This window comes from Falco peregrinus, chromosome 9 (genome assembly GCF_023634155.1).
Source record: "Falco peregrinus isolate bFalPer1 chromosome 9, bFalPer1.pri, whole genome shotgun sequence".
NCBI classification, from domain to species: domain Eukaryota; kingdom Metazoa; phylum Chordata; class Aves; order Falconiformes; family Falconidae; genus Falco; species Falco peregrinus.
Window position 1 is genome coordinate 3273570 of NC_073729.1, and position 25499 is coordinate 3299068.

Here is a 25499-nt window from a genome sequence, read left to right on the forward strand (position 1 = left end):
TGCCAAGTTACTCTTGGTCCTCAGTAAAATCACACTGCAAAGCACACACTGTGTTGCAGTGCTGAGATCACAGCATCTTCCTCCTCCTTAACTGTTTACAAGCTTTTCCAATGACACCAAGCAAACACTGGCACAGCAGAATCATGAAAACAGGATATAATAGTCTTAAAAAAAACAGAATACATCCTGGCACAACACACACTCATTCAATTCCAGCATGCATGGTAGGATGAGGAATGATTTTTTTAAAAATCCTATACTATTGCTTTGGTGCTTAGAGATCTGGGTTTCATATGGTTCAGTCAATATTGCATTCACACTGCTGACTGTATCTGAGTTTCACTCTGAGCTTTGCTCTCAGTCCAGGAAGAAATAGTGCGAGCAAAGACGACCATTTTTCTATAAGGAGCTGCGTAACTCCAAAATCTCTCTGCAGTTCAGGAGAGAAAACATGCCCCCTAATTCTTTTTTTGCTTAAAAGATTTGGGAAGTGATTTTATCCATAATTTAAAACACATTTCCTATCTGTAAATGTGGCTAATTCTCCCCACGGCTCAACCAGAACCCACTCTCCTGTGGCATCCTCTGCTCTCTTCAGACTGATTAATTAACCACAAAACAGAGCTGGTTGAAGTGCCCGTAGAAAATGTCAAAAGAGGTTTTAGCTTAAGTCAGACCAAAATCCAAATGCTTTGTAGCATTTTTCGTCAATTTTCAGTGAGTTTGGAAAAAAGAAGTAAAGTTTTAAATGCACCCAAGATCCTGCGGCTGCAGGTTGAAATACCTAAGCAGACCCAAGGTTCACATCTGGAGTCACAGAGACCCCAGCTCCAGGCAGCTCTGCTAGAGACCACCCGGCTGGGGGAGTCTGCAGTGTCAGTTCCCAGACCGACTGGGTGTCCAGCCAGCCAGAAATTCTGGATGTACTGCGGGATCTGACCAGAGGTAACAAGCTCTGGGTGCCTGTCTCAAGATTTTCACAGTCCACATCTCAACCCTACAGACTGAGCCTGGAAGCCAACCTACACCCGGGGCCCCCCTTGCCTTTCAGGGTGACTCCCACCAGTTGTCCCTTCCAGGAGACAGCACCAAGCCTGACAACAGCTGAGGACGCCGGTGCTTTCTGCCACCCCCCCCCCCCATGTAGCAACGCTTTTTAGGGTCACATCTCTCTAACTGGGGATGCTGGGTCTGCCCCACAGCTATGGACTCTTGGAGCTTCTCTCAAGCCTTCCTACATCTTGGCTTGATAGCCTGGGGCTCCAAGGTGGTGGGAGTCTCTGCAGAGCCTGGGCTTTCAGGGTCTGTGCTTTGGAGATGGCAAGTGGGACTCACTAACAGCCTGCTACGAATCCAGAGAGAGTTCAAAAGAAACCTAGTCTTTGATACATTGGGAGTTCACTGAGCCAAAGTTATTTCAGAGAAAACATTTTAGTGAATCAGCATCTTTTGATAAAACTAAGCTTTGGCAAAGGAAGAGGAGAATTCCCAGAAGCTTTGGTAGAGAAAGCAACATGAAGTCAAACCACGGTCTGTCTCACCCCAAGCGCATGCATGGTGCAATTACAGCGGAAACAGTTAATGAGAAAGCTGAACAGGAAAGGTTTCTACAGGCTAATTACTGACAGCAGCTTCACAGGTGGATGAGGACTGGGTGGCAGAGCACATTTAGACATCTCGTCTCTGGGAGCAGTTATTTCTCTATCCAGGCATTATGGTTATGATCAAGTGAAATGAATGGAAAACACATTCCTTGACTTCAGCTAGCTCCGGCCAGGGCTCCTGAGGGACATTTGCTGCTGTACGACCGGTGCGTGAGGACGGCAGACTGACGGTGTCTATGTGTTTGCACACACAGGGCTGTCGGTACAACATGTTTGGTACAACAGAGGTTTGAGCCAGACTGCTGCAATACAAGTCTGTGGAATTAAAAGTAGGGTGGAAAAAATAGGGCCAATTATTTTTATAGCTTGCCCAAATGCCTCAATTGATCATACTAACTTTAGAAAGCAAAAGGCACTGTGAATACTTGACAGGTTTGCTCCTCTGACAGGTACATCATGTGCTCATGATTCCTGTTTAATTTCCTTCTTTAAGAATACCTCAAACTGTGTTCCTTGTGGGTGTGGTGGAAAGTGGAGGCGGAGAGTGATTCTTCTCTGAAGGAAAATACAATTACCAACTTCTTTAACTGCTCAAACAGATGACAAGTGAACAGGCTTTCAGTGCTCCCCACCAGCTCCACTTTAAAACAAAACACTCTGCATTATACATTCAGTAACAGATCCCTACTCCCAAACTCCCTATAGCAGAAGGGAGCCAGGGAAAAAAGCAGCCCCTTTTATTTTCCCTCTGTTTCTCATATTGCAAGGTGCTTTTTTATCTCTTTGAACTCCGAAGAGAGACTTGTACGCATGAAGATGTGCTGCGTTAACTGGGTTGCTACTGGAATACGAACTAGGGTCACAGAGGTGGGGGGTGAGTGTGTGTTTGTGCACTCACGTTCTTTGATGAGTGCCAATCATTCCTGCAGTTTGTTCACCACCTACGCACTGCCAAACATACACACAGAGAAGCGCACACTTGTAGTCTGCTCTCTTCCAGTGCTAAAAGCAGACAAGCATGTGGTAATTCTCCAGGTTAAAGATAAACCACCATGAGGGTGAGTGTGTTTTTTTAACAAGCACATGCAATGAACGTGCAAGGGACGATCCATGTAAGGGTGATCACATTCATTTGTACATTGCAACCTGCATGTTCAACAGCAAGTAAAAAATACAAGTATCAGAGAGTACATACATGTTGGGGGGGGATTTAATTTCCTTTATCCTTTCATCTTTTTTTGCCATGAATACAAGGTCCTCTGGGTTATTCTCCTCTCACAGCAATGCGTCAATCAATTGGAAGAATAATAGATGAGTATCAGCAAGTTGGCACAGTGTTTCTTAATCAGGGAGTTCTGGGAAGTTTGATGAATGCTTTAAAACCTTTTCTTTGGGACTTCTGTTTAATAAATGGCAATACTTGCCCTCCTATTTGCTACTTTTAACACAACAGACTCTGAAATCTTGTGTGCCAGTATCCCAGATTAATTTAAACACATTTCACTGGTGAAATCATATGGTCTCATTTCTTTGTTCATTGGTACCCAGTGGTAAGGGTATTCAGTGGGGTTCAGCGGCAGCGTAGCACCATTTCCGCTGCTGTCAACAGTAAACCTCCTAAACACTGCAGCTGGAAAACAATTAGGCTACTGAATACATTAAGAAAATATTCTGATTTGGTGAAATTCAGTTTGATGTTGGTGAGTTGGCTTTGGTAATGTCAGGGAAACCGCCCTTGTTATGATCAAAGCTGAATTTGAACCAAATTACACTATTCCATTCATTTCTGTCTCAGATTTAGCTTCTCCCTGACACTCTTCTGATATTCTGGTAATGATTTCTGTAGAGCAGGTCTCCAGTCAGCAGCTGAGGGCAGCTAGGTCAGCCAATATCATAGTCTTTTGTTTGAAAAGTCCAAAAAATAAGTATTCCAAAGCGAAGATGCTGCTCTCCAGTATTCTCTTCTTTAACTTTGCTTGGGGGAGCCTAAACTTCTGCTTCTGCAGATACCTTGCACAAGTGCCTCTCCCTGTGCGCCAGACAGAGATAAGTGACTTTGTACAAATTTCAAGTGTGTGATTAGAAAATCCAAGCTCTGGATTTTAAGACCAGAGAGCCTGTTGCATTAATCTAGTCAGAGATAAGGCACAGCATGGATCAGGAAACCATCCTCAACTATTTCCTGCAGCTGAAGCTGAACTAGGACCCAAGTTTTAGAAAAAACACAGAGCAGTTAAAGATGAAGTTTAATTGTCTTTCAGGGGGGAGAACTCACCAGAACTTTGGGAGGCTTGTTCCAATCAGTAACTTCATCCAGTGGTCAAACAGGCCTAGAATTCCTACATTTAATCTGCCTACCTACAGCTTACAACTACTAGTTTACAGTAAGATTTTTGCCCCAAGACTGTAATATCCTCTACTATCAACCGTTTATTCTCCTTATCAGTATTTACAGACCCTAATGAAGTTATGTCTTAACCTTTTCTTTAATAAACTAGGTAGATTGAGTTCCTTGAGTCTCTCATAAAACATGAACTCTTGATTCTTTACTTAGTCTCTCAGATAGTTCCAAGTTGTGCCCAATTTCTGAACTTTTTCCTTGAGGAACAGGCACCTCAACATGACATGCTGCATTTCAGCAGTTTTTGCAACAGTACAATGACAGTTATTACGTGACTTTTGGTAGCAAAAAGGGAAACAACAGAGATTAAAGGCAGAAAAAACAGAATGGGGGAGCAAAGAAGAATGAAAGGGGTTAAAACCAGGCAAAATAACAATTGAAAGAAAATGGAGAAGGAAGGAAAGACTCAAAAGTAGGACAAGGTAGTAAAGAAATCAGTAGCTATTGAAATAGAAGCTCAGGAAGAAGCAAGAGATGACAAAAAGACCATGCAAAGCAGTACCTATTTTTACAAGTATGCTTTCGTAAGTTATCCTGACGGTTCCAAGAGGCTGGCACTCGACCCTGCTACCTATCCCGCCACTTGATTATTTCAGGCAATCAGTAGCTTCCAACAGTAATCACTACACAATCCTCTCTGCTTATGAACACACACTACACTTCTGAGGAATTTTTTGCTAGCAGAGCTCATTAGCACCACAAGGTGCTAAACCAGCCAGCCAACCTCCCCGAACCCACCACCCAGGTTTCAGTTGAGCTCCGAGGGAGAAATGTGGAAAGGCCTGTGTCTCTTCCCTCCCCCACCCTGGAACTACCTGCCTCGCCCCAAGGCCAGGACTGGAGGCCTCGGTCAGAAGAAACAAAGGGCACATACACACAAAGCACACATATGGAGCTCTGGGCTCCAGTCATCAAGCCTGGAACATCTGCGGCTTTCTCAGGATGCGTGTGCAAGTAATTAGTCCAAGGCCAGCTGTCCCCTTCTCACTCTCCACCCTTTATGCTCCTATTGCTTTCACTAACACTGGCTGTCCAAAGAGTATGTTATCTGACGGTCCACCAAAAGAGCAGGTTTTTCGTTGTTTATTCTTTGGAAGGAGGGAGTGGAAGAGAATTGGTGAGGTAGTAAAGAGGAAAGGACTCTTCTGAGTACGTCTCATGAGACACCTCAATGTTTCCAAACAAGCTTTTGCCACATCAGAGGAAAGATTTGCTTTAACCTTTATATTCTGAAGTTATAATCTCCAAATGCTTGTGGCTGGTACTGAAAATGCAACGATCAGCAGTGAGCCTGGCTGTGCAGGAAAGCTTACAGCTTTACAGACACATCCACGTCTTGTATTCTGGGCCTAATTTCCCTCTCAGTGATCCAGAAGTAATTCAGGGAAATTAATGAACCTTATTTCAATCTCAAGATGCTCCCTATAATGCACTCATTTCTGAAATCTTTCTGCTGATTTGTGCTAGAGCAAGCTGGAGGTACCACGGGAGGCAGGTCTCCACATCAGTGGTGCAGCTGAAGAAACCCAGCTGAAGCTTTTACCAGTTGTATGAGAGCAGGAGTGAGACCAGAACCAGCCCTTCTGTTCTCATCTGTGAAATTACATTTATAGCTTTGCCCCAAAACCAGGCTCCCAAAGAGGCCCAAGGTGGAGCTGGGGAAGGAGCACCGCTCCCCGGCCGGTGTGTAGCAGTTACAGGCATGACCAAGCCCAAGGCTCGCATGTGCATCGGGCAGCCCTGTCCTTCAACGGGGCAGCAAGCGCCTGGATGATACATTCCCCGCAGCTTGTGCTGCATCGTGCCTTCCCCTCTATCATCTCCATAGCAGCAGTTCTGCTAATTGAGACCAGCTGCTTCAGTTCCAAATTCTTCTCTCCAGAAATATCGATACTACGGCGTTATGATTAGAAAGCACTTTACCAAATGCCTCTCAATTCTGCACAGCTCAGATGAAGAGCAGCTGCAGAAAGAAGGGACAGTTCCCTGAATGTACAGAATAAAACACTGCAAAAATACTGGAGAAATTAAGGCTATAAGCAGCAAGTCAAAATAGAATAATGATGGCAGAGAAAGCAGCCTGCTGTATATGCTTGTGCCTGTCATTTTAGATGTCAAAAGGACTGTGAGCAGACTTCTTCCTTATGCTCTAGGATAAATGGCCACAGCACTGCAGCGTTACAGCTTCATGTGGCAGGTGTGAGTATTTGTTGGATCCAGTTTTTCTGTCCAAGGATGGATTAAAGCAAAATCCTTCAATCTGGGCCTGGCTTGGGAGAGTAGTTGTGGTATTGAATCATTGGCTCCAGGGACTGTTCTGCACAGCCCACTGGCAAAGAGACTCACTGGAACTGATAAGCTAGTGGGAAGATTTGCAAAGTAGGAATGCCACCACACCACCATGACTTGGCTTCACTGTTGGCTGTTTCCCTGTGGCTGCTGACTGTACGCAGCAAGCTGTCAGCTGGATGCTTCGCAACGGCCACACTGGGACTGCCAAAAGCTGCAAGCATTTCTCCCCTTCAGGCAGGCTGGATTAAGCTGGCTAACAGTACAGTCAATTCCAAATTCACTTAGAAGTCGCGGGCCCTGCTTGTGAGCATCAGACACAGGACATTCTCAAAAAGACATCTGGTTACTGAGTTTATGCAAGAACTGGGCAAACCAATCCCATCTGTTGTTCCAACCTCCTGAGCACAAAGAACATAAACCTTGAAAGAGAAAATCTCACCAAGAATGATCTGAAAGTGAGACTCACAACACAACACGTCATTTCCTCCTGAGAAGGATGCTGTGCCATCGTACAGAAAGCATGGCATGCTTCAGCACGCGGCTGTGTAAACGAGGGCCTAACACACCGTTTCGCTGCTCAGATTTCATACTACAACCAAGGTAATGCAACACAAATAAAGCAGAGAGATCACTTTGCTATGCTAAATGATTTGCCTCCTACTCTGAAAATCAATGAGGTAAATAAAACGTTTTATACAGATATCAGACAGTGTCTCAGCAAACAAAATGCTCATGTTTTTTAAAAATATTCCTGTGATGTTACCCTGGGAAATATACAAAGTGTTCAGAGCCTCATTCAGTTTTTACCATTTACACACTTTTTTTACTTTTGTGGTGTTCCACTTGTCTGCTGTCCTTTCAAAGTTGCAGTTTTCATATCTATTTCACTTTCTAACTTTTGGTCTATACTAGAAGTCTGAATCCACAGTACTGTGGGAGAGGGAATACGTCAATGAAATTCCAGAAAGGTAAGTCTGAACACATTACAACTGAACATAAATTTTAAGAATCCTTCTCTGAAGAACATAAAATTTACACTGTATAGATTGTCTGCATATTCTTTTAATCTCCATTTTCTTTTTGGTCTTAGTAAGGTTGCTGTACTTACTTGCTGCTGGAAAACAGCTGACACAGAAGTACGTATAAGAAGCAACAGTGTAAAGATATATGCTCCATGTGCTTATAGGGAAGTTACCTCAATAAGTACGCTGCATGCAGACCTGTTAGCGTCATTTGCAGGTGACAGCTTGATGGAATTCTGTTGATTGCAGCGCAGTTGTGTTCCCTCCCATCAAGCTGAATTTAGCCTTTCTACTCACCAAATCACATGAGTAAACTTTTATGCATACATTTATTTTATTTTTAGGTTTCCAAGATCAATCAATGACGCTGATGTAAGGAGACTGGTACCACAAGGCTAGGAAAAAATGGAGTTAAGCTTTTCTGAACACTGGTGTCATTGGGACCATCAGGACAGACATTTTGTTGGTTTCCAATGGCACAGCTCTGTGGATTGTTACCAGAATTACAACAGCTTTAAACAGGCATGGACCTTGGCGCATCAGACCATAACAAACTCATGCAGCCGAGCAAGCAGTAGGAGTATTCAAACAACAGATGCACCGGCCTCTCTTAAATCTCTTCCTACTGACATTTGTACACCTCAGTCTGCAATGTACCATAACTATTACGCACTGCTGCAGTGGTGGAAGTCAGATGCCCGACGCACATCTGCCCCAGCAGAGAAGCCACAGCTTTGCAGCTGACCATCTATTTTGGTCACAAAGCACGGGCATACTCCCATTTAATTTCAGCTGCCCTAACCTCCCCCATAACTAAATCATTGTTATTATGCTCCACATAATCCTAGTACTGACAGGGATGTTTGTTATACGTAATTAAAGATATTAATTTTGCACGGAACAGAAGACACAGAGCCAAGATTTTTTTTTTTTAAATCTCCCATTAGAAAATTACCTTCATTAGCACCGACTCGCTGAGCTTCTCTCTGTTGACTATTTTTATCGCGACCTTCTGACACGTGACACAGTGAACCCCCAACTTCACAAGCCCTGCAGAAGAAACAGCAAAATAGAAAGGAAGAATTGGTTAGAGATAGTCACTGTTCAGATTTTTGCTATTTGCATGCCACCCAGCAGTTGGCAATTTATATGCAAACAAATCTTCACTAGTCCCTCCTCCAGCCAGATAAGGTCTTGTGAGTAATGAAGACCCTGAAGCCCACATCGTGACCATTTTGCAGTGAAGCCATCAACATTCTTAATGCTGCTGCCGTTTCTGCCATTAAAGCTGTATTTTTGGTGAAGCACTGTATTCCAGCTCTCACCACTCGGTGTATCCTACCAGTAAGAAGTGAACTTCTCCCAGTTTAACTGCACTAGGCTAAGGCTTTGGCTGACACCTGACATCAATGGATGCTCGGAAATCATCAAACTAGATGGTCAAATGTCGGCAGTGTAGAAATAGCCTCTACGTTTTTCTAGCTCCTTCCAGAGCTTTTATGATCATAATAGAAAGGTTAACACTGTGATGAATGGCACTGTAGCATGAAGGAACATCAACATATGCAGATACAATTCTAAGTTCTTTTAACTTGTTATTATTTACTATATCCTTATCCTCAAATAACTTAAGAGCGCTGTTAAATGATTACATTGGCAAAAGGATATGGATATCCCTGACAGGATCAGGATGTCCAAGTGATCATCAAAATACGGAACAAAACTCCCATGAATTAAAAGAAAGATGTGAGTAACATACACGAAGCATGAGCTTCTGCCAAATTTTGATCTAAACCTGCTGACCTGTGTGAAAATACCTTGAGATATCTCCCACAAGTGTGTTTATGACAGTCCCCCGAGCTCTCAACTCTATCGCCATTAAGAAAACTTGTACCTGGAAAAAATGTACTTTGTAGGTCTATTCGAGTGAGATCTTGTTTCCTTCAGCTTTTGCTCTTGTCAAACATACACCTGTAGCAGAATACCTGGTGGGCTGGATCCCACCCCACTCTACACACAGTATGCCAAATTGCCATTCAATTTAATTCAGTCAGAACTGAAGTAAGAAGACATGGCACCTCTCTGGTGTCGGCAAGACCTGCTGGGCTTCACAGAGCATTTATGGGCAATGACACCGCACAGTAAGAACAAGCCTAGCTCAGCTCACCGCTCCTAGGTTGGGTTGCCATTAAGATCCCAACCTCTCTACTGATGCAAACCACAAACCAAACATGTTGCTTTATCTGCAAATTGAACACAACGGATCTGCAGTCCAGTGAAACAACAAACACAGCGCTTCATGCTTCGTATCGAGGGATGAATATGCAGACTATTGCCTAACTACAAACTGTCCCCAGTAAAGTGAACTGGAGTTTCATCAGGGACTCCAGCAATCTCCTGCAGATACTCGTCTATCTTCTCGCTACACAGTTAATCAGGAACTTGGAACCATTAATCGCTGGTTATTATGCTGAGAAATAAACTTCTGACTTGCTTCCAGTTGCATCTCTTTTATGGCATGCTCAAGTGTTCTGGGTATTTCTAGTCACATAATTTCTCGGTTTCATCTGGTTAAATGCTGACATCCTTACTTTCAGCCATGACATAAACAAGTCACAAAAATTAAGAATGCAGCACACTGACAAATCCATTTGCAACTGTGTATAGCAACAGCCTGTCCTCTGCCTGAAGCGGCTGAGCAGCACAGCCGGGGGAAGGTGCTGCCATGTCCAGCCAACGCTCACTCGTATGTCTGAATCTGGTCTGTTCAATACATTTACAATATCACCCGTAGCGGTACTGGCTCTGTGTTCACCGTTCATAGCAGCTGCAGACTTACTTATGCTGCTTCTCTTTAGCTTTGTTCTCTGTTTGGACAGTGGCTACTTGGCACCACCTTGTTGAAAATGTGCATGGTTTCAAACCGTGCCAATTGCTTCCTTCCTGCTTCCAGCACAGATCACAGCCCTGCGTCACTCACAGCACAACCCTGTCACTCTACATCATTCTTAGTTGCACTTTCAAATCTCAGCAGAACCTCTTAACTTGGTCCTTTGTACCTGGACTGCCAGGATCTGCAGCACAGTGCTGTACAGTAACACGCTGCAGACAAATTATTTTCAGAGGTCAATAAAGGTGAAAAACAACTACTCTCTGTAACTGGTCCTTCACCCTGAAGGAAATATAAAAGCTTCCAGTATCTCACACTTCAGGGTTTGATTTCAAATGTTGTTGCTCCCAAATCAAGACATCTGTTCCACTGAACCCAGCTGATCTGTAAACTGTTTTTCCTTTGTCCTCCCCAAAGCACCCCATCGTTGAGTCATAAAGGGTTTTACCCATAAACTTCTGGGACACCACCAGGCTGTACAGGCAAGCTTCTCAGCACCCTCTGTCCTTCTGGCTACTAACCTACCACAGACTCAAAAATTAAGATTAAACCATTGCATTTACTCCAATCAAAAAGTTAATCAGCTGTTAGAAGACACTGCAAACTTTGCAAAAACCACACTGATACCAAATCACACAGATTTTATGTTGAATTAATTTCATCAACCTCAAGAAGTCGTTCTTGATTTACACCACAGTACCAGAGGACAGAATGAGAAAACACGAGTGAGATTTAATGTATTTTTCCTCTCTTGATTTGCATTTTGAAAATCAAGGAAAAAAACGCACTGTCACCACTGTGTGTTCTGTGGAGACAGAACTTTAAGACAACTCTCTGAACAGCCCAAGACAGCACTTTTCACTGTATTAAATTCCGTGTAATTTTAGGATAAAAATAAAACAGGTCACTCTGCCTTGCCTCCTCCCCAGTCCCCTAGCCACATCCTTTTGCCATCTGCATGCCAGCCTAATAAACAAGTAATTAAAAATTAATTAAAAAATAATTTAAAAATCCCTCTTAGCAAGTCCATCTATAGCATAAGGCCCTCCTGCTACTACGAGGAAATCCTAATTGAGCTTGGTCAGGAAGGGCTTGTACTCAGGACTGCCGTTTCTGTCCTGTAATTTCAGTCGAGGATCTTAACCCTTCAGAGATGGCTTACATGGGGATTTGAACTCCTGTGGGCTTCTTAATGCTTAGGAAGCCCTTCTACCGACACAGAGAAAATAAACCATTCAAGAGGCAGTATGTAACTGCTTAATGACAGACCCTTAGAGAGAATAAGAAGCAACGATGTGAGCAAACTGCTGAGGTGTTAACTGAAATGGAAGTGGCAGAAATGCCCACTTAGAAACAAGCGTCCAAGGTGCGCTTACAGCATTGTGACAGAGCCGGTGGATCTTCCAGTTCTTCCTCTCCTGCATATGCAGCTGTTCCAATCTATAGGAAACCGCCAATACAAACATGCCATTGAGTTAGGTACTGGTAAAGTTTATCTATATATTCAGGCCAGCACAGGTACCTGTGGGGTCCTCAAAGGAGAACAACCAAACCAGGCTGTGCTAAGAGGGTATTTTGCACTGCCTTGGCTTAAAGCAAGTCTGCCAGGCCACAAACAGACTTTGAACTGGTCAGCTTAATGAGTAATTAACCCCTCAGATGCAGGCAAGTAACCTCCAATAACTCCATCTGAGATGCTGTGGGAATCAAGCACTTGAAGTTCCCCCCCAGGCTGTCACAGGCACGGATTCCTTCAGGCACACTTCAGATTTCCCCTCCGTCGGCGGCTCCGGGGGTCGCAGGCGCTGCCGTGCTGGCACGTTCGAACAGGCTGTTACAACCTCTGGGCTGCCAGCATTGGGCTGCTTTTGATCTTCGTCACTGAACTGCACCAGAAGCAGCCCTACAATTTCAGGTTGGGGAGTAAAGAAGAAACCACAAGCTTTTTGAAAAGCAAGGGGATGTGTGAGCTAACATTGTCTTTTAATTTGTAATTAAAAGCCACGATTTGAAAACCAATGAGCATGAGGAACCCCGGATGACACAAGGGAAAGATGCCATTCAAGAAAGAGCAGCAGAGGGAAGCATACAGGCCTGACAGTGCTGCAGCATTCGACCTAGTAACAACCACGGCTGCCCACTCTGCTGCTAGTAAACTCCCACTCTGCCACACTTAAAGATACACAGATCTTTTCTGAAAAAGACAGGAGCTTACCTGATGAGCAAGGGACAGATTTAGATCAGCTGGACAGCCCATCCTGAAGCACTACAGAGAGGAATCCTTTATTTTACCCAAGAAGAATGCACCATGGGGATGGAGAAACAAAAGTTTCCCTCCTGCTGAGACAATATATTTACTGTGAATCCCTGATCGCAGCAAGTCATCTCCACGGCCTATATTGTAACCGGCAATCAACTCCATGACTTTTTAGCCAAGGACAGGATTTCAGAAAAGGCTGATTTACTTTCGCCTTGCATTCTGCGCAGTTAGAAAATTCTCTAACACAGACTGAATAAAACACAGAGTTCAGAACTGGTGCTATTTCATATCCACTTTACAGTTGTGTAAATAGCAGCATGAGGGAACACAACTGTGGACAGTAACACCTCACTAATGATCCTGTTATTACAACTCTTCATTAGAGAAAGAAACGTTCTGGGAACAAGACAGAAATGTTTTTCAATCCTATCCAAACTTGCAGTCTGCCAAAGACACCGATCTGAAACAAATTACCACTTTGAGAGAGACTAATAAATAATGAAACAACATTGTTGTTTAAGTACAGCACTACTGGTATATTCATTGCTAATGAATAATGTTCCCACAGTTTTTCAGAAATGCTAAACACAAGTAACTCCTTCTCCCGATTTTTAACTTAAGGCCAATAACTGCTTCAAGAAGTGGAATGAAAAATTAGGTACATTTGCTACATTTAATACATATGATTTTTCCAATGGTAAATGGAAGTCTTTAATTTTCTTTTAAAATAAAACCAACCCAATGCCCTATTTGTAAGTAATGACAAATTTCTGTAGTAGGGAAACTAGCCACTGATTTCAGAAGACCATCTGCACGTTGCTTGCTCTTCATTCCACTTCAGAGTGCATTGTCAAAAAACTTCTCAAAAGATCTGAGCAGAAAGCCCTGGTCTGGCCAGTAGTATCTATTTTGGCTGGATGAGCAATTAAAGGAATGTCTAGAGAGAAATATCACTCCTCTTTTAACTTGAGTTCGCTAATTGCCAATTAATTCAAGTCAATGAATACTCTGCAAATGTTAATCTAGGCACTGCAGGACACAAACGTTTGTGGTTTACTTCAGGGCTCAGACTAGTACTGGTAACAAACTATTTGGATTAAAGGAAGAACAAAAATCTCAGGCCAAACAAACTCAAAAGAAAGCTTAGTGTGTGTACACTGTCACTGTGTATGAGCTTTGGACATATGATCTTTACCTTATGAGTAATGTTATTTATCCCCACAAATCGGAGGTTGCCGTTGTAAATCTTAGAAGTACTTATGGATGCTCATTCCTGAAAACTACATATGCTAGCATTTGCAAGATCTGCAAACCTTCAAAGATGCCAGCTTAGAAAATCAATGCTTAAAGCAAACAAAAGCATTAACATAACTCAAGTGGAACACAGGACAATACCTAAAATGTAGTATTCTTGCTCTTTGTTCTCAACAGTTATCTTCACAAACACTGTAGTTTCAATTAGGGTTACATAGTTCAGTTACAGTGTCTAACTCTGCTGACTGCAGTGAAGTTGCTTTAGACCTACAATACTGGAAAATGGATTAAAATTTGGCCTATAGCAAGATGATTTCCACAGCCATAAAATAAGGATAATAACACTTACTTACCTTGCAAGGGCTGTAGAAGGATTAACTGATTAATCCTTACAAAGAGTGCTGAAAAGGGATCTAAACCCTATGGAAGTTTTATATATTACAACCAGGAAAACTGCATCTTAAACACAACCTGGAAAAAAAGCTCTAAATATTTTTTGATTAATAGCTTCCACTTCATTTCCCAATTCTTAGAGCACATAGAATTCTGGTCTCCTACAATATGCATCTTATGCTCTTCTTAGCTGCACTGGAAAGAACTTTGTTACTGAGCATCCTACTTATGGAAACCAATAATTGCCCTTAATTACTCACTCTTCTCATTGAAGAGCTGTTTATTTTTCTATAGCAATTGTTATCTCTAATTATTGCATTTAAATAAACAGAGCCTTATATCAAGTGACAGGGAAATTATACAGTATCAATTTATAATTGTATATGGGGAAAGGAGGTATAGGGTTGTCAAGAAATCTAAAAGGATGAGGATGGAGCTACCCACATTGGTAATGAAATATTTTGACCATGGGTTCTAATACAGAGAGATTCCAGTGCTACAAGGCTGTTCTGAGGGCTCATGCAATAACTGCTTCTAAATTGAATAAACTGTAATTACTGTAGGACTAAAGCCAGAGTTCAAAGGAGATGTTCATCAGTGCCAGGATTCACGTGCCTCAGCTCAGAGCGTAGGGAAGCTGCACACTGAATTGCTGTAGCCTGGATTTGTTGTCCTGAGCTACGAGCACTGTCAAATGTACACTGGCTCGGCCAGCTGAAGGGGCACAATCCTAAGCTCAGAGATTGGTGAGAACAATGCAGCAGCTCAGATGTGACTGGATCCACACGCCTGATATTAGAGATCAAGAGGCACAGACATGTATATGTACACACAGCAGCTCACCAGGAGCAGGTTTTACACTGTATACCTCAGAGATTATGGTAGGATCATCCTCCAGGCTCAGCAGGATCAAAACACACAGAACCAACATCACCTCTATTGATTTTTACCTTGGTCTCTTTCTTACAATATTTCATAAATCAATATTTCTCAGAAACTCTTAGTGCCCCCTGAATATAGCAAAGAACGTGACTGCTGAGTCCCTTTGACATGCTCTCCTTCCCATCTCACCGTACATGCTCACGTGCCTAAAGAGGCCCCCTCAGGGAACCGGGACACAAACCTGGATGGGCACACTGGTTCTGTCCTTTGCAAAATGCCATTATTTCATCAGCCAAGCTCTAACAAACTCTCGAAGTCCTCTTGGATCTATCAGCAGCTTGTGATGTCTGGTGGGCTGTGCTCCTATTTCAGATCAAGTCTTTGTTCCCATATAACACCACTTGGGAAGCTACGCTTTCCTGGCACGGGAGAAGTGCAGACTTCAGCTTCCAAAGCGTACAACTGAAAGCGTTTGGGTAGCATCCCCACCCCCTGCAGATGGGGTAAGAGAAGAGTGGTTTCATTGTTTTCAAATGAAAAAGATAAATTAAATTAGAACAGATCTTTCCATTGATGCACCAGGAAAAAAAATAATCTCTTTTTTACATCTCTGCATGGGTATTAGGAAAACTCTGCTTTCGCCCACAACTCTTCTAGTCAAAAGCTTTTCTTTCCACTTTCCAAAAGCTGTACGTGTACATCTCCTTGAAAAACTCTTCTTGAGGAATGATGAGATCCATGTTCCCCTTCAGTTTTCATTAATCCTTTGTCAGGAGATGACCAAAGATGGCCATTTTCAGGTACAGCAGGAAGCCAGCAGAGCTGTCTATCCTGCCTAAGATATCTTTTAGAAAACATGTCATAGTAATTAGGTAACATCTGGGTAATGAGCCAAAACATCTCTGCTTGGTCCAATCACCTATGGAGAAGAGCTGATGCACTAACAAGGAAGGAACACTGCATGGCAGAGGAAGAGGAGGTGAGGAAGGAGGAGGGAAAAGAGCAGATGAACTGCTCTTTATATGTGCTTTAGGCTGATGTTAATCCCATTTGCTATGCTCGTTCCTTACATCTCCCTTCTTCACCCTACCTTTCCACCGCCCCTCCATCAGGAAGTCCTCACCCTCTTTTGACCCTCCCATCAACCAAGGTTGCTTCAGCTAGGTTATATGTATATTAAGAACTTATCTTAAGAAAGGGGGTTACCACGGAAAAAAAATACAGAAGGCAGAGGTCACACTCTTCACAAGATTAGGCTCACCACAGAACACTGCATCCACCCAGCTCCGTGCTGATACAGCTTACTCTGCCCCCTGACATCTCTTAATCACCCGCTGACAGATTCCTAACGGGATTTCACTGACTGCCGACATGCTGCGCCTCAGTAACGGCCCACGGGGTGATCTGGATTAGCTGTATTTGCACCCATGCTATGCACGAGGCACCAAACAGCAAGTCACGAGCACGTGCAGCGCATCCCAATTCCCACAAACTCCAGAAGGGCCTGCTGGTGGCAGTGGGGTATGGCCCATACACAGCAAAGGAGAAAGGCGCTGGGTAGCCACTGCATACAGGGTTCTACAGCTACAGGTTTTTTTCCAAGGACAAATTGTTCTGTACCCAGTAGAGCTAATAGGGGCTCATCTCTTGCAGATCCACACCCTAAATTTCATTTCAATGTCCACCACAAAACCCTGGATCCTCTTCATGTTCCCTCATGAGATCTCCAGTCCCGTGCCAACAGGTCCTCACCACATCTATGGACATCCTACTCTCCCCCCCAATGTCATAACATCTACAATTTCCTGCCATACCTCGTGCCTCTGCCCCAGTGTCTCTAGCTTCTCACGTCTCCTGCAGTAACACCCTCCACAGTTTTACCCATTTGTCCTGTGGTTCACTTCTCACTTGCACAGTTTCCTTCCACATAGCTTACTCTCTCCTTTCTCCTATGTAGATGACGACAGACGCTGTGGCTAGTCCAGACCTGTGAGCCCATCATGCCGTTGGTCAACCAGCATCTGCCAAACAGAAGAATATCTAACACCTGAGTTGTCCTTGTATTTCCCTCTCAGATTTGGTTCTTTCTCCAACTCCCAACAAAGCCTGAAAGGACTTAGTTACCTTTGATGTTTGAGACTGTGAGACCTTTGTTAAAGTCATTCCATATACTTCCATGAAGATGCTCCTGCCATGCGCTACTGTGTTATCACAGACAAGAGTGCCTATGGCCATACAACGCTGGGGTTTGGGTGGCAGCACAGCAGGGACACCTTGTCTTCCCCGTTCTGTACCTGGCTCCCACAGTATGGCCCGAGCCGTTTTCAAAACGATACTGAGACCTCCCAAGGCAGCAGTAGGCTTTGGAATTGAAACCCTGTTGGGTTAGTACCTGAATTCAAACCTCTCCCCTTGCTAATGCAGTTCCTCTTATTACAGTTTCAGACTTCTTGTGTTTCTGTTTGGAAGCATATCTGGATTATTTTTTTTAAAAAAATGTGGCTTCCTAGTGAAACAAGGTTAATACAGACACCTTGCACGTCTAGCTGTCTATACATGCTCCATCTCCAACAACTTTGGATCCCACTGGCCCACACCAACTAAACTGACAAAATCCTGCAGCTGGCTACAGAGAGACCTTGTAAGTCGCCCCAGTCCAGGAAAGGTAAGGATACAGATTAGCCTGCAGTCATTCACCTGGCTGAGATGGTATCTGGCTGGTCAGTCAGCAGGAGAGTGAACTCTTGAGCAGAGCCCAGTTGTACTGCCTTGGCTGCAGGCTAGACAAGGGGATAGGGATGGGGAGGGGGTGGCCCTGAGGCTGTTGGAGGGGCAAGAGATTGGGAGGAAGGCCTGGGGACTCATAACAGCAGACTTATGGACCTACAGAACACAGGTCCATAGGATGAAATGGAAAGAAATAATATTAGTAAGATTCTGGTACTTTCCCATGACTCCCACAGCCCTACAATGTGGGCCTACGTAGTATCAATTTGAGCAACTGTTCCAAGTGCTTTCTGTCCCCTCCAGTGCATCATGCGCATTGTAAAACGTGAGGGCAGAGATCTCATGACACAATTGTTAACAGACCGCTTTTCCCATTTTGCACTCTGTTCCTCTGTAAAAAGTATATGAAATGCCACATTTTCTTAATTGTACTGAATTTGAGAAACCCCAACCCCCCAGCTTAGGACAATAGAAAGAAAGCCCATATGAAAACTGATTAAAAAAGGGAAAGTTACAGCAAAAGAATTAAAGGTCAGAAAAATTAGACTGTTACCATTTTAATGAACAGAAACAGGCGTATAAAAAAACAGTTTTCAAAAGTATTTCCTTTAACGTGAGAATAATGGCTCAGGTCACAGCATGGAGCTGAAAGCATTTATCGACTTCTACACCAAGAAGAGCAGGAGGTGCCTGCTCACGTAGTACAAACTTCACTGCAGCTGGTTCACTCTGTTCCTTACAAAGAGAAGAAAGCAGGGCGTCATATTCAGTGGTTGTGAAAAAGGCTCAAGCACCTCATTAATTTAAGGTAAGGTTCACAAGAAACAATGTAATACCTAGAGAGCGCGGTCAGCTGTGCCTCCACAAAAAAAGAAAGAAAAGTGTATTTAATTTCCTTTCAAAAGAGAAGTCATTGGATAAATACAAACACGCACGTCACAATCCACCTTCAATACGCAGCTTTATCACTTGGAAATGCATACCAAAGTGGCTGATGCTAAGCATATCCTGAAACAGAGTTCAATTTCAAACCCAGGCAGGAACTGGTGATTATAAAAGGACATTGGCACGAGAACTGTGCTGTCAAAACACATCTTTGTGTCCAGGATTTCTATGCAACAACCCCTGCCTGGGTGGCTGGAAGATCCCACAGTGAATTTTTCTCTTCTGGAAGAATTCACTGGAGAGGATGATGAACAACCCCATGGGTCTGATCTAAAGCCCACTGAAGTCAACGCAAAGCCTCATCTGTTTCAGGAATTTGCAGACCAGTTTCTTCATCAGCAGCTTACACCTACCCAAACCTTGCTTCCTCTGATGGGTGTTGCTGTAGAGAATGAGTTCGAAGTGCCGAAGAATCTGGCTGTAGAAGACCTTACAGCTATGCCAGAACCAGCTGTTCTTTACCAAAGTGTACAAACCCCTGTATACGGTAACTGTAACTAAGGCAAAACAGATCTGCAGGCATTGTTATTCTTGGATCTACAGCACCTTTTACTGTACCACTCCCACACACAGGAAAGGGTTCCACCTTTACTAAGACTGGTAATTTCTTAGTATCAGAATAAAATCCTTAAATTAGGCTCCCTACAAACACTAGTTCAAGACCAGAGCCACAATAAAGAAAGGTAAAGAGTGAGTGGATGAGTTTTCTAGATGTCAACAGAGAATCTAATCCCCAGGGCTTTTCCTCTGATTACTTTCTATTCTATTAATAATTCTATTTTTTGGCCCCACACAGTTAGAACAAGGTGTCTGAATACTCAGGAAGATTCAATTCAAAAAAATAAATATCTTAAGAAGAAGGACAAGTTCTAAGCCTGGACAAGTTCACAGAAATAAGCAAAAGACCAATAAGTATCTTCTCCCTACAAGCTCCAAAGCCTGGGCAAAAGTTAAAAATACCATCCCTCAAGAACAGCACTCCCACATCAGGACCCAGTTTTCCCCGCACGTACACTACTGTGATCCCATTGGCTTCCTTGGAATGATTCCCAATTCCCGAGAAGAGCTGCAGCCCTCCCAGCCTCCCCAGGGAGGTGACACAACACAGCGCAGACTACAAACAACGGCCACAGAGCAGCTCAGTGTTGACTCAGAGGCGCTCACGCTCAGAAGAAGAGGCAGCTCAGAAATAATTGAGATTGCTGTGCCTGTTCAGTGTCCCGACATACACAGGGGGATAAACGTGCTAAGGTAATGCAGTACTACGCAGCAATAATGGCATTAGACAAATCACCTATCACTTTCTGCAAAGCCACTGGCCTTAAGGGATGCTGCCTGTAAAGAGCACAGAAAATAAGTCTTGTCCTGATGAACATTACACACACTTAAGTTCTTTGGCTGTGTATTATGAGCTCCTAAGTGACTAGAAACTGCTGTGGTATTTTTTACTCGTACTGTGGGGTCAGGCCACTCACACATTAAGGCTATGGCCAAGTCACGTAGAGGGGTATGCAGGAGTCTCTCCCTGAACGCAAAAATCAGCAGCAGCTCGGCAGGACAGGTATCCTGTCGCAGCACTCTCCAAACTATCGAGCTGCAACAAGGTCTGTTACCACCTCATCCCAGCACACTCTTCATGCCAGTCCCTCAGCTGCCTTCTCCTCATCTCTCCTCATCTCGGGCGTGCATTCTCTCTTCTCTTGCTTCTTCCTCTCTCTCGTCTTCCTCGGCAGCTCTCCCTTCATTGGCTCTCAACCCCTTCACAGAACCAGCCACAGCTGCACCTTAGCTACATCGGCCAACCCGCCGCCCCTGAAGCCAACCACAGCTGTATATTATCAATGCTAATTAACACAGCTTCGTTCCTCTACAGTATCCCACAGAAACATTATTTGTCTGTGACCCTCTATGCTTAAGACACCAAAGGTTAGAGGTTGCAGTCAAAATCCTATTAGGGGAATAATTTTAAAAACTGTCAGCAAGAATAGAAAGAGACTCTCAAAGCAGGAACTCTAGCAATGACCAAACACAGAAAAGCCTCAGTCTTCACAGATGGAAAGTCCAATTCTGGTAACTCAGCCTGCAAACCAACGAGCACGGTTCGGTCAGCTGGACAAACCAAACCAGTATGGGAAACTGTGAGCTGGAGTAACCTGCGTTCTGTCACCAGAAGGTGAATGGCAGTGCCATGCCCACAGGGTCTGCTTCCCGAGGGCCAGGCCAGGCCGCGGGGGCCTCCCGCTCGAGCCGGATGGCTGCCTACAGCCGCAACAGGAGTGCCTGAAAGCGTGTGTGCGGTGAGCCTCACAGTCGGCTGTGTAGTGGATCCAGCCCCACAGATTTCAACTGCACAAGGAGCTGCCCTAAGCTTTGTGAGGGACCATTTTTACTTGCAGATACGAGACTTCGAAAGTGCTTAACACTGGATCCCTTCCCTTTCATGGGGATAGAATCCCTCACAATCTCCAGGAGACAGACAGAGGAACACAGAAAGAGAAATTTACTTCTCAGATAAGGTTTGTCTAAACAAGAGGCTTCTATTCTAGTTGCAGTTGAGAAAACCAGAACTGAGAAAGAGCAAAGGTGCTCCCCTCTGGTCAGATTAAAGGGAATTAAGGCAAGTCTGTGCCCTTCTGTGATTACAAGTTGTTGAATATGATGGAGAAACCTTCTGCCCACAGCATCAACTGTAAATCCCCACTAACAATGATGCAAGAAGCCTAGAATAAAGATTCTTTTGAAAACCTTTGTCTCTCTTCTCTGCAGTGCACTCTACTCCAAATTTACCTCTGCAGCTGTATGTGAATGTTGCTGTGTACTGTACTGGAAAGAAAAGGAACCTCCTGAAAGCAGAGGCAACTGGGTGAGTAAAGCAGGAACATCCAGACTGCACTTGGTGGCAGATCACTGGGAACAGCATTAAGAAAATCAGGGCAGCAGACGGTCAGTTATTCAGCAACAGGGTTAAAAAAACAAGTCAAGGCTTCTCTAAACATTCTGCCTGGTTTGTGCTAGTGGTCCAGAATCCCCTGATGTAGAGAAAAGAGAGAAGAAAAACAAAAATCTAGAATCTGCTGTTCGTTTCAGAGTCACAGAAGCACACACGTGGGGAGGGACCTCTCAAGATCACCTAGTCCAGCTACAGCAGGGTGCCCAAGACCATGTCCAGCTGCATTTTTAATACCTCTCCACAACCTCTCTGGTTACCTGTCCCGCTGTCTGACCACCCTCACAGTAAAAAAGTGTTTCCTTGTGTTCAGACTGAATTGCATTTTAATTTGTGCCCATTGCCTCCTGTCCTGTCAGGAGGCACTACTACAAAGAGTCACCTACCTCTTCCTTCCCTCCCATCAGGTATTTGGTCACATTGATGAAATCCCCTCAAGCTTTTTCACCAGGCTGAACACTCTCAGCTCTCATCTTACAAGAGATGCTTCAGACCCTTCTCTTAATCTTTGTGGTCCTACTCTGGATTCACTCCAGTAAGCCCGTTTGTATCTTGTACTGGGGAAGCCCAGAACTGGATGCAGTTCTCCAGTCGTGGCCTCATCAGTGCTGCAAGCAGAGGGGAAGGATCACTTCCCTCGATCTGGCTGATCCTACAGCCCAGGGTACTGTTGTCCACCTTTGCTGTGAGGGTGCACATGCTCTTACAAGACACCCAGCCATACAAACAGCTCTCTTAATTCTTCCTGCACAGTAGGAAAGACACGCTGCTGGACTGAGTATTAATTTGCTCACAATAATAACTTCCCTTTTTCCTACCCCAGTGAAGTTCTTACCCCTACCTTCAACACTCCCAATAAATCCATTTTTGGGCAATTGGTAAGAGGAAGAGTAACAATACACATAACTGAAGGTGAGACTTCCTCCTCCAGAGACCTGGCTTTAAGGTCTGGTTGGTCTCATTCTAATTCCAAGTGGGGATCCCCACTTGCTGCAGATCCCAGAGCAACACGGTCTGTTATCCAGAGCCCAGAAACATCAGGTGAGCAGTAAGGTGCACTGTGAAGTAAGCAGAGCAAGCTCTGTACAGTGTCTGCCCACAGGTACCTCACGTGCTGTTGTAACTGTTCACAATGAACTATTTAAAAATCATTTTTTCCTTTACATTTATTTTTAAATGGAACCAGCACACCTAGATAATAAATAATAATTTTTATTTTTTTAATCTAATCTCACTTCACTTTCCAAACAAACAGAAGTCGATGCAAGTTACCAATAAATAATATATATCCATCTACACTGAGTAGAAAATGCCAGTCATCAGTCTATTGTGAAACAAAAAATTATTAAAGAAAGCATGCAAATAAATGCACATTAACTACACTATGACTTCAGTGAATGTGCAGTGGTAAAGAATGTCTTCTCAACCACAGAAAAGAAATACTAAATTTTATGTAAAGAGAATTTTTTTTGCAAATCAACATACCTGGATGGCCACCACCTTGAAAATCAACCTTTTCTTAGGAAAATAGCCAAAATGTACAAAGGATAAGCAAGTATGGAATCAAAAAATGAAATCAAGATTTTGCCCTTGCTGATTTAAACCATAATAAAAAGCCATGATTTTAATTACCTTGATTTAAATATAAATGATATAAATTAATCAACACTGCTTTTCAGATGGTAATTCTCCTCACAGCTAGATCAGCCCCACATCAGAACGTAACAACAGTGCAAACAAGAATGCATTGCTGCAGCCAAACCCAAGCTCCTTGCTGGCATCCTCGCCACTTCTGCACTGACCCTACTGGCATTGAAGACATGGAGCCTTGCTCCATGGTTCCAGGTTCACATTTCCTAATCTGCTGTTGAATGTGGGAACTCAGCTGATCAAGACAAAAAAACAGGGATGCTACGGGAAGTATGTCAGACCTTGAGGCGCGTTCCAGCTTTAAGCAGAGCTTAAGCTTTAAGACAAAGTCAGATAACTGTCTACAATTTGATGGAGCTCGTGAGGTGAACTAGGCAGAATCAATGCCAACCAAGAAGCAAAGACATGTATTTAAACAGATCACAAAATCATAGAACGGTTTGGGTTGGAAGGGACCGTAAAGATCATCTAGTTCCAACCCTCCCGCTTTACATACTCCTATATATAGGAATTGGCACTCTCTCACCTGCCCACACATGAGCAGACAAAGCGTGCTTTACAATACATTTAACACAGTAAGAATAGGATGTGCAGAAAATAATTTTTTTTCCAGTCATTTTCAAGCCTCATGAACATACTTCAGGACTATGGAGAAATCTGTCTTTAAAGAGAAAATACCTAACAGAACACAGAACTAATTATACGAGTGACAGCCCTATGGAATTATGATTGCTGTTTATACTGAAAGACTCAACCCAAGACTAGGGCTCTACTGTGACCAGCATCACACATACACATAATAGGTGCTAGGCCCTGCCTTGGGGTAGATGTTTATGATCCAAACAGATCAGGCAGTCAAAGAGTACACCTAATTATACACTATTTTTCTGTTTGAAGATAAAGACTTTAGGCATGAAGAAATTGGGCAACTTTCTGAAGGTCACACGGAAACCCTGTAGCAGAGCTGGAAACCAAGCACATGCCACAATCACATTTTAGGTTGGTGGGAGATGGTAAAAGTAAGAAAACCATTATTAATGTATTTTTGACTACAAACTATATGCTAGAGCAGAAATAATTGGCCAGTAGACCATCGTTCTTAGTAAATTCCAGATAATAAACCTCACAGCTACCCCCTGCTACAGCGATGTAAAAGGAGAATAATTCCATTTGTGCCACTACATCTGCTCCTGACTTACAGCAGAAAATCTGACAGCAGAAGTGGGGTGGTTCCTATGTTATATGTGAATGTATAAATTTGGTGAGAGAGCTTTCAAACTTATGATCCATTTAATGAAAACAACAGTAACAAAATTGCAACGCTGTATTTTAGCTAGGAGAAAGGTTGTTGTTTTCTAGCAGCAACGACAGAAGAACAGAATAAACCATGAAGGAAGATTTCTCTCACCTATCATTTTAATCATGCCGCTCTAGGAAAAAGACGGGTCTGTAGCAAAATGATAAGCAGCATCGATAAACCAAGCCATTCAAATGGAAAGGGTTAAGCTGCTGAATGACTGTGTTAGGAGGGATGTTATCATCAGCCAGTGCCCATATCATGCTCTCACCGGCGGCAGCAGAATGGCCGCCACAGCTCGCGTTCTGCTTGCTTAGGTTGGTTGAGCGTCCGCTCAACACAGCGGCAGGGCTAAGGCAGGTCATTGTGCTGCGTGTGCTCTGGGACAGGGAGGGCTGACGGGGATGATAAGTGCCGCTCCGCAGAGCAGCAGGAGTACCGACTGGCACATGCAGGGAGGTACAGTACAATAATCTCCCATCTGCACGGTATAGCTTTGAATCCCTTCCCTTACAGCTCAATAGGTGCATCTGCTGCCCCTCTGCTAATCCTCGACATTGTTTAAAATGCAGATCAGTGGAGATCATGCTTTTTTCTTTCCCATTACAGACCATAGCCTAATAAAAGAGCTTTAATCACACAGACAATATTCTATCTCTTGCAGGGTCTGCTGCTTCATTCTTTCCTCTGCCTTTGTTTGGAAGCCAGATCTTCACCAGGCACTAGCAGCCGCAGAATATAATTTTGCAATGCAAGGTTTGAAGCCAGTTGCAGTGACTATAACCTTTCCCAAAACTGTGGCATTATAATTAGAAGACTGTGACTGAAAAAGGTAAACAGCAGGGAACTCAGGTCATAGGAACCCCCTGAGAAAATGCATCCTAAACCCCTGGATATTTTGCATGATTTTAAATGTAAAAAGCAGCATCAGCAGA

At 43.6% G+C, this 25499-nt stretch overlaps 1 protein-coding gene across 15 annotated transcripts in view; it reads right to left on the bottom strand.

Annotated features, from left to right (window-relative positions):
- The window catches only part of BRSK2 (BR serine/threonine kinase 2), a 315350-nt gene that overhangs the window by 150398 nt on the left and 139453 nt on the right, over positions 1-25499 (bottom strand). For all 15 annotated transcript variants that reach the window (XM_055814154.1, XM_005236313.4, XM_005236315.4 and 12 more), the window contains exon 2: positions 8275-8369. In XM_055814154.1, the coding sequence (XP_055670129.1) occupies positions 8275-8369 (95 nt within the window). The remainder of the gene's footprint in view (positions 1-8274; positions 8370-25499) is intronic.